Genomic DNA, 16,390 nt, shown 5'->3' with positions numbered 1-16,390 from the left:
TTTGCTGAGATGTGCCTCATCTCTCACTTGAGAACGTTTACTGCTTCTTCCTCTTGTCCTCCCTCAACATTGATGAGAGGGAGACAGAGGCAGAGGACGTGGGAAGGGCTGGGAAGGAAAGGGGTTGTCTTACTTAGCATAGGCCTTTTCCAGAAGAGCTCCCCAGAACAAGTTCTTGTAGGTAGAAGAGACAAAGACCAGCTGGCCAGCCTCATTCACAGGCAGTCGGTCATCTACCACCGCTGGAACCCACTTCCCAAAGTGCCAGAACTGGAAGGAGAGACTGCCCGCTGGTGAGTGAAGACCGCTATGGAGGATAGTCAGCCCAGGGAGCAAAGACATGACTCTTCCAGAACCCTCTTTCCTATGGCTTCCTCCAGGCTGGGGCACCAGGAGGACACCCACCCAGAACCGGAAGATGCCAGCATACTTCTCAGTGAAACTCTGATTCAGGGGAATGACACGACTCAGGATGTCCTGGTGCAAAGTCAGAGCTTGCAAAGCCGCCAAGAACCAGCAGTCGCCTAAGCCAGATAGCACACAGTATCCACATGAATCTGCTGGACATGTGTGCACAGACCACAGTGTCTGCATGGAGGTACTGTCCAGGCCTGCACATGCTACAGGTGTCCACATGAATCTACTGAGGACTCATTGCATGCAAGAAATGTCTGGTGCCAATTGCTCTCCTCTCTGGGCTTGTAGCCTAGTTTAGGAGAAGGGAATTCTATACCGGGGAGGAAGATGGTGAGTGAGCAGAATAGAGGGTGGGGAACATTGTCTGGAATCCAGACTTGACACCAAGAACCGAACCATATTCCTGGACCAGCTTTTAGCTTCCCCATGCCCCAATGTCAGGAACTTGGACCCAAACACAACCAAACTTTTCTAAGGCCTGCTTCTGTAACTGATTTATGTTCTTCTGAGAAAGCCTCAACCCTTCTGGACTCCATTTCTCTGTCTGTGAAATGGGTATCTCTACACGTGTGCCTTCCCTTATGGCCAAGGGTTTTTTTCTATTCCTCTAAAAACAAAGTTGGGTTGAGGATAGATCTGCTTGGATTCTGGGGTATCTAGTGACTGGTGTGCCAAGAAGGACTCATTACAGGGACAAGGTAGAGTGAGCACATTTTCCAAAGATGAAACTTAGACCTGTAAACTGGTAACAAGGATGATCGTTAGGCAAGGTGTGGCATTCCCACGCATACTCAGGGGAGCAGTTGTGATCATTTTCTCATCAAAGGACAACAAGTCAAGGTAGAGTTCAGGGTGGCCATTTCCCCTGTTGGGCTCTCTCAATCCCCCTCCTCCCCACTCAGCTCTGCCTTGTCTGGGTTGGGCCGGCTAGTGCCAGTTGTGTGTCTCAGGGGCTGTGCAGACTTACCTACCAGTCGCTGGCACAGATCCAGCCTTTTGGCCTTGGCGGAATAGAAGTGGGCGTTGCTGTGCAGCTCCTGTAGGAACAAACAGAAATGTCCCTCTGAGCGAGAACAAAGAAGCTCCTGGAGCTACAAGGACCACGGTTTCCCATATCCCCAAACTGGACTGCTGGGGACATAAATATAGAACATAAGTGAAATCAGGGCTGTTCCAGAAAATCAGGCATAGAGACTCTGCCCGCTGTATTTCTCATTCCTTCTTGCAGCTCATGTTAAGTGAGAGTCCTGGAGGACCCCGTGTAGATATTGAGAAGTAGCACTTGTATCAAGAATGCCTTTTCTTGGAGCATCTGTGAAACATGGAAGCACCTCTCTTAGGGGGTGTCCTCATTTTTCCTAGAGATCTTCTCATTCTCCTTATTCTCCCCCTACCCAGTCTAACGGCCTCTTTGTCTTCCATGCTGAGGTGCAGGCTTCGGGGGGAAGAGGGGGTGGGGGGCGGTCTCTGCTCCACAGCAGGCCCTAACCCCTCCGTCTTTGCACGTGCACGCTTCCCTCAAGGTCAGGTGAGTGACAGACTCACTGCATCAGCAGTTCCCAAGATATTCTGGGAGAAGGAGAATCTTGGCTGTCATCTAGTTTAGGAGGTTCACTTGGGAATTTCACACACAGTAGGGACTTAGTAAGTCGGGGGCTACAGGCTCTGATGGTTAACGGCTGAATAGGGAACAGAAAAGGGGGAGAATCTGTAGCACAGATTGACTTCATTTTGTTCACTAGCCGTGTTTGGGAAATTTGTGTGTTAATCAAGTTTGGGGGAGCTGGATTGCCTTTAAACACACTAAGAAGTTGCCTTTTAAAGCACTTGTTGATGCGTTTTATGAAGAGAAGAACACTTGGAAAGTGATTAATAGCTTCTTCAGGATGAGGCCACACACACACACACACCTTGTCTTTAAAGAAGTATCCCTAAGTCACCTTCAGGAGAGTCTAGACCCAGATGCAGCCCGTTGGAAGTTCTTGTGTGTCTTCTGTTACAAGCTGTGGAAGAAACTGGCTTATTCCCATATTGCCACAGCTCTCTACAAAGGGCCACATGGGTCTCGGTCATATATGGAAATGCACTTTAACTGTTGTAAGTGAGCAATGTTGGAGCAGACCGGTAAATGAACACGCTAGCCAGGACACAGGTATTAGCGTGTGCAGCCTAAAGACACGCTGCCTGGCCTGAGAGCTTTCTTGGCTCCTCAGGGAGTTGGCCTCATCCATCATGTTCTTCAGGTCGGGATTCATTTGTCCTCAGCAAATCAGTAGTTAGAGCCTCAACCTTCACTTTTCCCACGTTGGCTATGCTTGCCTTCTCTGTAGATGCTGACGCAAGAGAGAGCTTTATGGTGGGGAGGGGGATTCCTGGTACTCATGACCCCCAGGAGGCCTTAGAATGTTAATTGGCTGGTGAACATGGAGCACCGTCACCAGGTGAGACACTGGGTCTCTCTCACGCCTCGGGTCCCTGCTCTGATGGTCGGTTCATTCGGATGTTTACTGAGAACCTACTATGTGCAGACACGGTACCATGCTGGACACATACACTTGGCTCTTGACTCACTGGTAAGGGTAGAGTCGGGGCTCTGAAAAGGAAACGAAAGAAATAAGAAGCATGTCCCCGCTCACAGGTACAGTGGACCTGTAGAATCCTCCTATGGGCTGACTGATTTCCAGAGAGCTCTGGCATCTCACCACAACCCACAGAGTTGTCTCAGATAAAATTGGAATAGAGGGCTTCCCTGGTGGCGCAGTGGTTGAGAGTCCGCCTGCCGATGCACGGGACGCGGGTTCGTGCCCCGGTCCGGGAAGATCCCACATGCCGCGGAGCGGCTGGGCCCGTGAGCCATGGCCGCTGAGCCTGCGCGTCCGGAACCTGTGCCCTGTGCTCCGCAACGGGAGAGGCCACAACAGTGAGAGGCCCGTGTACCGCAAAAAAAAAAAAAAAATTGGAATAGAAACCTAGGCTCCTTGCACAATGGCTCCGTCTACGTGATTAAAAGGCATCAGATGGAAAAAATGATCAACTGCATTCTCCTGACAGTCGGAACAAAAGAACAAGACTAAGAATCAGCACTGCCTGATTTATCTTGGGAAGAACTATCCTTTTTTCGTGTAACAGGCATTGTGCAGTGTTCATGGTGTGCCAGATTTGGAATTAGAAAACCCAGGAGGTGGCTGGGTTTGCAACCTCTTACCTGTGTGGCCATGGGCAGACCACTTACCATGCATGAGCTGGCTGCCTTATCTACAAAAAGGAGATGACATATACTGTGCCTACTCTCAGGACTCAAAGAGACAACGATGTGAAGTGGCTTGAATAAACTCTAAAGTAGGGGATGGCAAACTATGGTCCATGGGCCAAATCTGGCCCACCATTGTTTTTTGTAAATAAAGCTTTATTGAAACACAGCCACACTTACCCATTTATGTACTGTCCATGGCTGCTTTTGCAATATACATTACAAAAGCAGAGTTGAGTAGTTAGAACAGAGATCATATGGCCCACAAGTAAAAATATTTACAGCCTGGTCCTTTACAGAGAAGTCTGCTCTAAAGCACTACCTAACCCAGGTGGATTGTTTCTGCGTGGCACTAGGCACAGGGCTAAGCTCCAAGGAGGAATTCACAGAATAAAATGTGGTTAATTGAATCCGTCACTGAGAATTTATCTTAATGCAACAGAATTTTATCTCTTATTGATTTATTGATTTTTTTTTTTTTTTTACAGATTCAATATTTTCAGTTACATTTGTGTCTCACAAAGACTTAAAGATTCGGCTTGCCACTTCTCTCTGCTAAAGTCTGGTCTCTAATGCGTGTTTTAGAGGTGATGATATCAGGCATTCTTGAGCAGTTTTCAGGTGGTTTTGTGAGTACTGGTTATGAATAGGAAAACCCACATCTCTATGTACAGATCATGACCTGTTCATAAAAGGGGAAATGATTTTACAAAATTAACAGTTGGAAAGGATCTTGAAAGTTTTTATCATTTAGATATCTATCTGCATTTAGATTGAGGTTTGTTTTTTTTGTTGTTTGTTTGTTTGTGTTTTTTTTTGCGTTACATGGGCCTCTCACTGTTGTGGCCTCTCCCGTTGTGGAGCACAGGCTCCGGATGCACAGGCTCAGCGGCCATGGCTCACGGGCCCAGCCGCTCCGCGGCATGTGGGATCTTCCCGGACCGGGGCACAAACCCGTGTCCCCTGCATCGGCAGGCAGACTCTCAACCACTGCACCACCAGGGAAGCCCTAGATTGAGTTTTTAATAGAAGACCCCAAGACATTGCCTTTCAGGAAACAATGAAGGATGTGGTCCAGCTATGAGATATTGAAGGCAAGAGTATTTTCTTTCCTGGACTTGCAGAGCCCATCATTGTATTATGAAAAAAGAGGTGGTTGATAAGTGTTTTCTGACTGACTGACTGAATGAATAGATGTTTCTTCATTTGTAAAATGTAAAGAATGGTAAAGCCTGCCCTCTCCACCCCTCTTGATGTGAAGCTGAAAGGAGAAAAGGACAGGAAAACTTTCTGGGAGCTCTCAACCATTCGGCTGCTCTTCTGTTGTTCTGATCACATCCCTGAACTAGTTTAGGCTGAGAACTGTTTTCACAGGCCTCTTTTTTTTTTTTCTTAAATGGGATCCTCCCGGACCGGGGCACGAACCCGCGTCCCCTGCCTCGGCAGGCGGACTCTCAACCACTGCGCCACCAGGGAAGCCCCACAGGCCTCCTTAATAGCACTCCCTCCTCATCCAGGCTGGCTTTAGGGCTCCATTCCAAGGAGGGTATGTGGGATCTAGGGCAAAGTGCCCTGAGGAACAAAGTAAAGTCAAGGTCAGCCTTAAGGAGTCTCCATAGTGACTGTGCACCAGGAGAGTAGACTGGGGCCTGGGGCAGGGATTAGAGAAGGAGAGGCAGGAAGCCCTCTGCCTTCACTGGTGGTGCTGTGTGGGAGGGTCCTCTGGAGTGACTGCAGGACCATTTGGAGAAAGAAGAACTTGGCTGATGGAGCTCCGTACCCACTCCCAACTGCCCCGTCTTCCATCTGACTCTGTGAGACATTACACAGCCACAGATCTCTGTAGAAGTGCAGACACCCCCAGACTCCCCCAGAATGTAAGAGTGCAACTTGAGTTGTGACGTAAATTTCTGAGGGCTTCCGAACATTCACTTGGCCCATGTGGAAGCCAGACCCTGATGTCACTCTTTGTAGGTGAGCTAAACATTGGGCTAGAAGGAAGTTGGTGGTCCTCCCTTTCAGCGGCCCTGTGTAGAGGTAGGACCTCCGAGCAGTTTCAGTGGCTCTGGGCCGTCCAGCCTGACCAGCGTAAAAGCCCTGGGGCATCGTTTTGGCACATCCTCTTTTTTTACTTTTTTACAGGCTCCTAGACTGGAACCTCAGTGGGGTCACACCACTTGCTTCTTGCATTTCTTACCATCCTAGTCTTGGAGTCATTCCCTACTCTGATTTCTCCAGCACCTTCCACACTTTTAAAGGACCACCTTTCTGATTTTTCTCCTTTCTGGACATTTGAAAACACACCTGAATAGGAAGGAGTTTTAAAACAGATGTAGGGGCTTCCCTGGTGGCGCAGTGGTTGAGAGTCCGCCTGCCGATGCAGGGGACACGGGTTCGTGCCCCAGTCTGGGAAGATCCCACGTGCCGCGGAGTGGCTGGGTCCATGACCTATGGTCGCTGAGCTTGTGCGTCCGGAGCCTGTGCTCCGCAAGGGGAGAGGCCACAGCAGTGAGAGGCCCACATACCGCAAAAAAAAAAAAAAACAGATGTAAATGAGTTCCTCTTAATTTTTTCAGGAGTATTTGCATCTTAAGAGAGTCACAGGCTTTGAACTGCATTATTTGATGAAACAGAAATAGCTTTCCTTCCCCTGATTCACACAGAGCATGGCCTCAAACCCAAATGGTCAGGCTCTCAGCGTTTGGGCCCCTTTCTGGGTAAACAACCCACAGCACACATCCTCTGCTCTATTCCAACACACCTTTCGCTCTCACACAAACACGAGATGTGTCTTGCCCTCTCTGGTTCAAACTGCATCCATTTTTCAAAGTTCAGGTCAAGTTTCCCCTCCTCCCCAGAGCCTTCTCCAGCTTTCTGGCACATTTTATTTTCTCACAGCTGAGTTACCTCTTTGATGCACAGATTTTTTACACCTCAGGAAAGGTATTCTGAGGATCTCTGAGCTTGTGTGACAGTATTAAAAGAAGACTGTTGCAAAAGAAGACACCATGAAAGAACAATCTCAAATCTGCTATGACCTGGGGAGGACGATGCTGGGTGACAGCACTTCCCGGCCCCCCGAAACCTTGGTCCTGGACTTGAGGAACGGGTGGCCTCGCATCTCAGGCTATGATTTGCACTACTCCAGAAAATCAAGCTATGCAGTTAGAAACCCAGGCAACACTTCAGAAAGAGGACGTCAATCAAAAACATCTTTCACAAAAACTATTTGGCAGTCAATACTAAAGGTAAACATATATACATCCTCTGATACAGCGATTCCTGGATATTACCCAACAGAAATGCTTACATCTGTGTATCACAAAACATGTACAAGGATATTCATAACAGCATTATTCAAAATAGCCCTGAACTGAGAACTACCCACAAGGTCATGAACATGGATAAATGATATTGGGGAAGATTCATACTATAGAATGCTATAGAGCATTGCGAGAGAACAAACAAGGACTACCTACACGCTACCATACAGATGAAAGTCACAAACTTAGTGCAGAGTGAAAACATCCAGACAGAGAAAGTCTATGATTCCATTTACATAACTTTCAAAAAAGGCAAAACCAATCTATATGTTAAAAATCAGCTTAGTGGTCACCCTTGGGGTGGAGAGATTTGTCCCCAAACCAATTATGCCACTAATAGTTAAATAGATTCTATTCCTTTCTACTGATTGCTGTGATTGTCAGTGGAGAGATTTACAAGGGAGATTGAAAAGTGATACATTCTACTCATTTAAACAAGTCTTGCTTGACTGGACACCTCCCCATGGGCCCTCAGTGGCAGGGGTGCAGGATGAATCCGAATTTCCGCCCCCAAAGACATCACAGGCCAAGAGAGAGGGCTCTCCTCTCTTCCCTGTGAGGTTTATTCTGTAATGGCCAGTACTCAGCCCATCCAAGAATCCTCACTCTCCAAAGTCAGAGATATGCTCCCACCCTGCCAGGTCTGGAAGATTTCCCCAGACTGAGAAACTTAAGTCCACTTCACTGGCTCAAAGTTAGGATCACCGTTCTAGTGCTGAGCTCCTGTAGACTGAATGTGGCATGTCCGGAGCAAAAGTGTTTAACCTCTACCCAGGCTGCGTCCCACCCACACAAAGGATATCTCTCTCTACCTTCCCAGGACAGGGTTGCCCACTGAGCTGAGAGCCGACTACCTTCCTCCGGAGCCGTCCCAAGCCTCAGATGCCCAGAGGCCAGCAAACTGCTCCAGCACGGTGATTTCTAGATCTCTCATCTAAGCCAGGGCTACTCCTTAGCACCAAACTGGCAACTATCACGTGAGGGGCCATTTCGCTCGCACAGAAGGTGAGTGTCGTCATCAGTGTTTCTTTACATCTGATTTCCCAGAGGATGTCAAGCCAGCCTTGCTGCCTGTCAGCACCCAGAGAGCAGCCTGTCTCCCGGGATGTGAGGACCCTACAAGGCCCCAGGACCCGTTCAACCCCCTCCCCAAATCAAGGAGGCTCAGAAGATCCCTGGAAAGGCCTGAGCCCTGGGAAATGACAGCACCTAGCAGCATTAATAAGTCTACCAAATCATCATTGATGGAAATCAGAGCAGGAAGGACCCCAGGAATCACCCAGGTCCAAAGGACCCCCTGATTTTAATGAGGAGACTGAGACCAAAGGGCTGAAGTCCACTGTTCTAGGTTACACTGGTGAGCAAAGGCAAAGCTGAGAACAACATTCACGTCTCCAGACGCCAGACTCTTTCTATACACACTCTGACCTGCAAAGCTCATACCAGGAAAAGCAACTACCTTTCTCTCACCTTCTGAACCCAGACCTCACAGAGGCCTCAAGAGGCTCTGGGCTAAACTGGACCCACCCTTGGAGCTAAAGAAATTTACCTGCACAGGAGATCTTGCTCCTTTAAGCAACTGGACAGGCTCTAATCCCAAAGCAGATAGAACCTGGCTGCCCGAGACTACTCTTTATGTAAGGTCCTTTTTAGGCACAAGTGCTGGGCTGAGAGTCTTGAGTTCCTGCCTTGCACAGTTTTGGTTCCTCCCGGCTGTGTGTTCCCTGGAAGGGATGGGACCGCCCGGGGCTTTGTGATGACATGGTACAAATCCAGTTATTTTCTTAGAACAACATACAAACAGAACTTTTTCCAGAAATGCCTTGAAGAGAGTTAGTTAATCCTCTCAGTTCCAATCTAGGGAAGGTGTTTGGAGATACGGCTTAGAGCATTATATCATTGCCTGAAATAATACAATTATTATTTTCCTTTGCAGTCTTCAGAGTCTGATGCAGCTTTTCCTGCTGAGGAGGAACTTTGTGACTCCTTTTTGCTACTGAGATAGGGGAGATCCCCCTCTCCCTTCCCAAATCTGCTCCCCAAATCCCACTTTCCTGCCTTCAATTTTGCCTTCATGTCTTTGACCACTCAAAGCTAGAGATGTTGACCCCTATTGGATTGTTTCCTTACATTTCACACTGGCTATTCCTCCCTCAAAACACTTCCTGGTGTCCACACGGTTGCTCCTTTGGGAAGACTTCTCCTGGGTTCCCAGCACAACTTGCACAGATTTTCTTCCTGGTGATTAAGTCAGTTCCAGCTTGTCTGACTACCGCTTGCATACCTTGGATCCCTAGGACCTAGAGCGATGGCTGGCACCCAGTGAGTGCTCAGTACCTGTCAGTAGAATTAAAAGGTCCCTTACCTCTAGAACTCCTCTCCCTTCCTACCTGCTTCTCTGCAGTGGCCTTTTGCCCTGACTCTAATCTCTCACACCTCGATCTTTCTGTACAATTATCACCTCACTCATTTGAGTAATACTGATAAAGAAAAGAGTACTGATAATAACAGCTGTTATGGACTGAATGTTTGTGTCTTCCCCAAAACCCATATGTGGAAGCCCTAATCTCACAGTGTGTCTGTATTTGGAGCAAGGAAAGAAACGAGTTTGTAGTGACTCAGCCCTGATCCTATAGGATTAGTGTCCTTAAAAGAAGAGATACCAGAGGCCTCTCTCTCTCTCTCTCTCTCTCTCTCTCTCTCTCTCTCTCACTGTGTACCGAGGAAATGCCATACGAGGGTGCACTGAGAAGGCAGCCATCTACCAGCCAGGAAGAGAATTCTTGTCAGAAACTGACTCTGTCTCTTCTTACCCAACTTCCTGGTATTATTCTTTCAAAGAATCCGCATGCTCTACACAAGAAGGACCTTCTCACTAACTTCAGTGCATTCTCTGAAGTATCTCCTTCCTTTTCCTCCAATCAAACTTCTCATTCTTTTAGGGCACTGGAAAACAATCTGATTGAACTAGTTCTCACTATTGTGTGAAGGGGATCCAAATCCTTATCTTCACCCTAGGTATTTGTGTTTTAAATAGAAAACTCGTTGCCCTAATCCTTGGTGGTTGGAATCTCAGGCAGTGAAATAAGAAGTAAAAAAGTCCAGGAGAGGAATAAGTCAAGGTACCCAGTAGAGTGAATAGTAACTGTTCAAAAATGTTCACTCTTGCTTACATGGATCACTTGTGTTATTATATTAGACTCACATCAAAAAACAAGTAAAGCTGTTATGTGTCCAATACAATTGTAAATGAGAAAAACTTCTGAAATACTGTGGTTAAGATCTAACCACTCCCCACATTGATCCCCTTTTCTGCAGCTATAAGAGTGAAACAAGAAAATCATAAGATATTATAGCTCTGGCAAGTGTTACTTATGGCAGCCCTATGGACGGGGATTTACCGTCCTGGTGGTTATGGCAGCACCAAAGCTTCATAAAACAAATTGACAGTATCTCTGATGTTTCTTCCCACTTGATCTTTATTCAGTTGGTTGTATGTATTTAAAACTAGGATCCAACAAAGAAAAGAGAAGAGATTTGATTTGTGAGTAGGAGAAAGGAAAAGGAGAAATTGGTGGTTCCATATATAACTTTTAAGCATTAGAAATTTATCCCAAAACCAAGATAATAAAAAGAGGCTTTGTGGGCGAGCTCATAAATTAAAAGTCATCTCCAAGGTTCCAAAGTAAATTCTAAGCCCTAAGTTATTAATTTCTTCACACTGAAAATATATTCAGAATGTCATAGGAAAATATTCTTTAAGAAACTCACTAGCAAGTTTGGAAATAAAAACAGACAAGGTTTTTTTTTCAACAGGAGGGTGTTTTCCTAAGTTGTCAGAGAGTTAATTAGAATTTCAAGGACATTTATTTCTAACCCATAACCCGAGTGAGCTCCAATTGTCAAGGTGTGCTGTATCTGGGAAGGGCTTGGGGATGCGCTGGGCGTCAGGCAGATCAGGAGGCAGGGCAGGCACCAGGGCAGGAGGGTCTGGAATGGGTGAGGGCAAAAAGATGCAGAAATACAGCGAGGTCCAGCTCCAGGAAGGCAGCATCAGAGAGGTTCTAAAACAGCTATGGTGACCTGATCACAGAACACAGCTGGATTCCTAGAAAAGTGGAGGATGTAAGGCTGACCTCCATCTCTTAGGGAAGAGGGTCTGAGGCAGGGAGCTCTTCTTGGTTTAGGATGCAAGGCAATTGCTTCTCATAGAAAACCATACAACAAAAGAGCAGAATTATTGAAATAGATGCCAAGGGCCCATAAAATATCGAAATTAGGTCCTAGTTATTTCCCCAGTCTTGGGGCAGAATTGGTCACTAAATCTGGGGTGGGTGGAGGTTACATGGAAGCAGAAGCAGGAGTCCTCCTCCATCACCCTCCATTCAGGTTATTGTCTTCTGTACCCCATTTTCTCTGACCTAATATTGGTCCAGGGGACCAGGTTTGTGTAGCAAGTAGGATCTTACTGGGGTAATGCCTGGGACACACTTGTATATGACACATATATAATATACGTTATATAACATTTCAGTCAACTGGAAGTGCATTTTGGCATTTCTTTAGCAAGTTCATGAAACATCCATTAATCTAGCACTCTGGGCTCTTTTTTATTTTTTTAAACATACTTTCCCCCATGACCACTGGAAAGAATCTGATAACCTAATTCATGAAAAGAGGTGCATGACTGATGACAGTTTAATTGTCAAATGCCAATGATTCAATTATAAAACGTAGACCTTGAAACCTAGAACTTCATCTATTAACCAGAAGCCACTAGGGGAGATCTTCCTGGCGTGATGGGCCTTCCTGGTATCCCCCCCCCAAAATCACACAATTATGAAATCACGGATTATTCTTCCAAACAAAGACTTTCCAAAGAGAGAAAAACAAAGGAACAAAAAGGTCTACGTTATGATTTGTTTTTTCATTTCTATTTTAGCTCCTACTCTGGTTCCCTGACAGATACAAAATGTTGTCTAGACTTCTTTCTGTCAAAGCCTCATAGTATACATTTCTTATTTTCTGCCTCTGTTCTTAATTGTGTTCTTGGCATTATTAAACTTGTCCAACTGACACACAACTACAGAGCATATTGCTAACGATTCTTCTTCCCGGCCCTTACTTTATTCCTAACATCATTTTGCTCTGAGTGTCTCACAATTTTACCTCTACTTATCTGTCGGTGTGGATTTGTTTATTTGTTTATTTTCCATTTGACTTGTGTCCTGGGCTATCTTTATTGGCAGTACGTTTGTCTGCCATGAAGACGCTCATGGAAGGGAAAATTGATTGCTGAGAACAGCGTGGTTTCCATATTTCCTTCCAAGAGGTGGCGGCAAGATTTCTGTCAGGAAAAATGCTCTGATGGTAAATACACCGTGACTAATCCCAGGGGTACAAAAATGAGTACGACATGGTTCCCCATGCCCAGAAAAATCCAAGAAAGGAGGTGAAAGAAGTCCCAAAGCCAGGAGCATCACAGCCAGGGTGATGACTCCAATAGATGTGCCAATACAGTAGCTCCAATTCCTGAGAGTTCCGTCATGCATAACCGTCTAAAGTGATGTCTCTAGCATGGAAGCTTCCGGGTTGCCAATCAAAGGAACTCCTCACCTTTACAATTATGTCTACTAGTCGTCCTCAACCTTGCATTCTCTTAAAGTCAGAGTTTCTCCATATCCAGAAAACAACACGCTTTTATGGAATGTGTGGCTTAAAGTTTTCAACAGGACATTGGCAGAAATTTATGTTGAAATATATTTTCCTCCCACAGTTCCATGGAAGGGTTTGTGTGTGCCTTTCAACACATCAAAGATCAAACATCCCTTTAAGCCAAGAGCCTAATCTCCGGTCAGACTGAGTGTCTGGGCTTTTGAGAATGAGGCAGTAATTTTGAAAACGTCAGTTACCTAGTCACCCTCAGGTCTGAGCCTCCTAAATGCATGATGTGTTTTGCCTTGATCTGCCCTCTCTGGAATTTTGGAGTCTGTGTCCTAGAAAGAGCTTACACTTAGAGCCAGAAAAACCTGGGCTTTGAACCCAACTCTAACCATTTACTGACTCAGTTTTATCATTTCAGTTTTATCATCTACAAAATAGGGATAATATATACTTTGTAAGATCAGTGGGAAAATTCAACTATTCATTTCGTAATGAATACAAAACATTTAGTCCAGTGGCTGGTCCATAATAAGCACTCAGTAAATTGTGTTAAAATAGTAATTAAAGGGCTTCCCTGGTGGCGCAGTGGTTGAGAGTCCGCCTGCCGATGCAGGGGACGCGGGTTCGTGCCCCGGTCCGGGAAGATCCCACGTGCCGCGGAGCGGCTGGGCCCGTGAGCCATGGCCGCTGAGCCTGCCCGTCCCGAGCCTGTGCTCCGCAACGGGAGAGGCCACGGCAGTGAGAGGCCCGCGTACCACAAAAACAAAAAAACAAAACAAAACAAAAAATAGTAATTAAAATTATTCCTTAATGATTGAATTTAGTGCTTAACAAGAGGTCTTTGGGAAACTCTTAACCCCTGGGACTGAATGTGAGCTGCCTGTCTACAGGATATCCAGGGGAAGCTCAGACTGGAGATATGAATGTTTAGGATTATTGGCATACAGTTGGTAACGAAATCTTGCCAGTGGGTGATAGCACAGTATTAGATTGGTTGTTTTTGCCCTCACAGGGAACAGTCCTCCAAATATAATTTTTAAAATTTCAGTTCCTTAAATTATCCATAATACAACATAGTGACTGGTTCCCTTACTGTTAACCATACCATATCAGACCACATCTGGGTTTATCAATCAGTCCACCTCCACTTTATAAAAACTGTGGCACATGCCCTGCTCTGCCTCGTTCTGGGTACTAAGCTTCTGTTCCGCTCTCTGGGAGAATCATGACCCTTCGGACTGTCATGAAAACATGACCTATGCTAGCTGCTCTGTGTGAGCAGCTAGCATAGGTCCAGCCATATAACAGGCTTCCAGGCAGCACTGAGTGTCCTCATCTCCTACGTTTGTGCTCACGCGGCTCAAATCTTATAATTATTTTTGGCAACTACATCTTAGTGTTGACTCACATTGAGTTTGCTGTCAAGTCAATCTCATGTCTCACATGTTAAAACATGTGAATTCTGTCCCATCCCGCAAAAGGAAACCCTTTGAGAAGATCCTGTACTGAGCTTCAGTATCCTTGTGGCTATCAGTAGATATCGTTTTCCAAACCTACTGTTCCTCCTGTGGTCTCAGTTTCTATTCACAGCATCCCCAACTACTCAGGCTTCTCAGAAACACCCAGAGCACATAACACAAATATGTAATTATGTATGTAGGATTCTATATACACACAAATACATGTATCTGTCAAATCTAAGAGGATGCTATATGCCAGATGCTAAGAATACTTTTTTATCTGACCCCCCCCCAAAAAAAAGCATTGAAAAAGATCACAACTTCCAAGCCAAGGAGGTGAAAGAAAGAAGAATCCAGATAGGTATCAGAATAGCACTGACATGGGGAACAAAAAAAGAAGTCTCCTTTTAAAAATTTCAACATTGTTTTGAAAATTCTGGCAAAATATGAAATACAATTATAAACCTAAGTAGTATTAATAAAGAAGAAAAACACTAGTTGATCCTCATTTAACTGGAAAACTAAGAATGAACTAAAAAGTACTGTATGAATGAGTTTTTTTGTTTGTTTGTTTTTGGTTTTTTGTGGTACGTGGGCCTCTCACTGTTGTGGCCTCTCCCGTTGTGGAGCACAGGCTCCGGACGCACAGGCTCAGCGTCCATGGCTCACGGGCCCAGCCGCGCCGCGGCATGTGGGATCTTCCCAGACCCGGGCACGAACCCGTGTACCCTGCATCGGCAGGCAGACTCTCAACCACTGGGCCACCAGGAAAGCCCATGAATGAGTGTTAAGTAAAAAAACTATACATAAGATAAATACTTTTTAAAGTAATGGCATTCCTATATATAGCAATAAGCAGTTAGAAATTATCATAATAGAAATATCTTTCATAGTAACAATAAAAATATAAAATAACTGAGACTAATCTTAAAGGAATTTTTTTTACCTATTTGTAAACTACAAAAACTTTACACGGATATAAAAGAACAAGTGGAAAGCTGTATCATTTCTTTGGATTGAACATTTAAATATTAAGAAGATGTTAATTCTCCAAAAATTAATTTATAGTTTTATTGAGATTCTGATAAAAAATATCCCAATGATCTTGTTTTGTGGGGGAGGGAAGAGATGAGGAGAAGGTAATTGACAAAACATCTTCAAAATTAATCTGGATGAGTAAACACAGAGACGTAAGATTAATGTCCTTATTGTAAAAACAAGGAAACTTTTTCAAAACAATGAGAAAAACACAAAATGTTTTTAGAAAAATGAAGGGTAAACAAAAATAGACAGTCACAGAAGAAATATAAATAGCTAATAAACAAATGAAAAATTTCAAACTTTTTTTGTAATAATATATACACTCATTTTAAAAAATGAGATATTTTCCAGTTCCCAAATTGGTGAATTATTTAAATAATAACATACAGTGTTGGGGGAAAAAAAAAAACCCTAGGAACTCTAACATCACTGCAATAGGGATATAAACTGTTGTACCTCTTTTGAAAAGCAATTTGGTGGTAAGTATCGAAAGAATTAATAATGTTCCCAATGGTTCCATTTATAAAATACATATTAAGTAAATAAAATCATGGATGAAGAATTATGTGCAAAGGTGTTCATCTTTCAGTGAAACAGAACAGATAACTCTGAAATAAAGCTTTTATTTTGTGGGCAATAATTCTGCCAATGACTTACAGGTTCGTTATTTAGTATGGTTAATTAAATTAAGGAATTTCCATATAGTTGAATATTAGCATTCATTCCAATTAATTATTTGAATAGTTTTCCAGGATACATGAAATACACATGGTATAGTGTTGACTGGGGAAAAGGCAGAGGCTAAATAAATATATATTGACAGAAATAAGATGGAAACTAAATTACCCCCAAATTTCTTAATTACTTTTCAATTAGAAGGAACAGAAGATTGAGAAAGAGAGAGAGGGGGGAGGAGGAGGAGGGGGGTGAAGACAGCAAGGAGAAGAAGAAAGTGAGACTAAGAGATTGTTAAAACATGTTAGTAAGGGAGAGTGAATATTCATACCAGATATTAAGATGTATCATAAGATTACAGTAATTTAAATGGCATGTTACTAAAAATAGACACAGCTCACTGAAACAGGATAACTCTGAAATAGGGCTTCTATTATCCAATAATTTATAATAATGTGTCTTTAAGACTTGACAAATCAAAAGAGAATGGAAGACTATTCAACAGAGAACTAGTAAAGAATCTGGAAATAATTTTGAATACATCACCACTCCACAACTTT

General features: G+C 44.4%; 1 protein-coding gene across 1 annotated transcript in view; it reads right to left on the bottom strand.

Annotated features, from left to right (window-relative positions):
• The window catches only part of CAPN14 (calpain 14), a 149,413-nt gene that overhangs the window by 55,721 nt on the left and 77,302 nt on the right, over nt 1–16,390 (bottom strand). The window contains 3 exon segments of the mRNA XM_067006923.1: nt 134–270; nt 406–524; nt 1,385–1,454. Coding sequence (XP_066863024.1) covers nt 134–270; nt 406–524; nt 1,385–1,454 — 326 coding nt within the window.

The sequence above is a fragment of the Kogia breviceps genome, chromosome 11 (genome assembly GCF_026419965.1).
Source record: "Kogia breviceps isolate mKogBre1 chromosome 11, mKogBre1 haplotype 1, whole genome shotgun sequence".
In the NCBI taxonomy this organism is placed as follows: Eukaryota; Metazoa; Chordata; class Mammalia; order Artiodactyla; family Physeteridae; genus Kogia; species Kogia breviceps.
The sequence above is the reverse complement of the archived record's forward strand: the minus strand, read 5'-3'. Positions and strand labels throughout refer to the sequence as shown.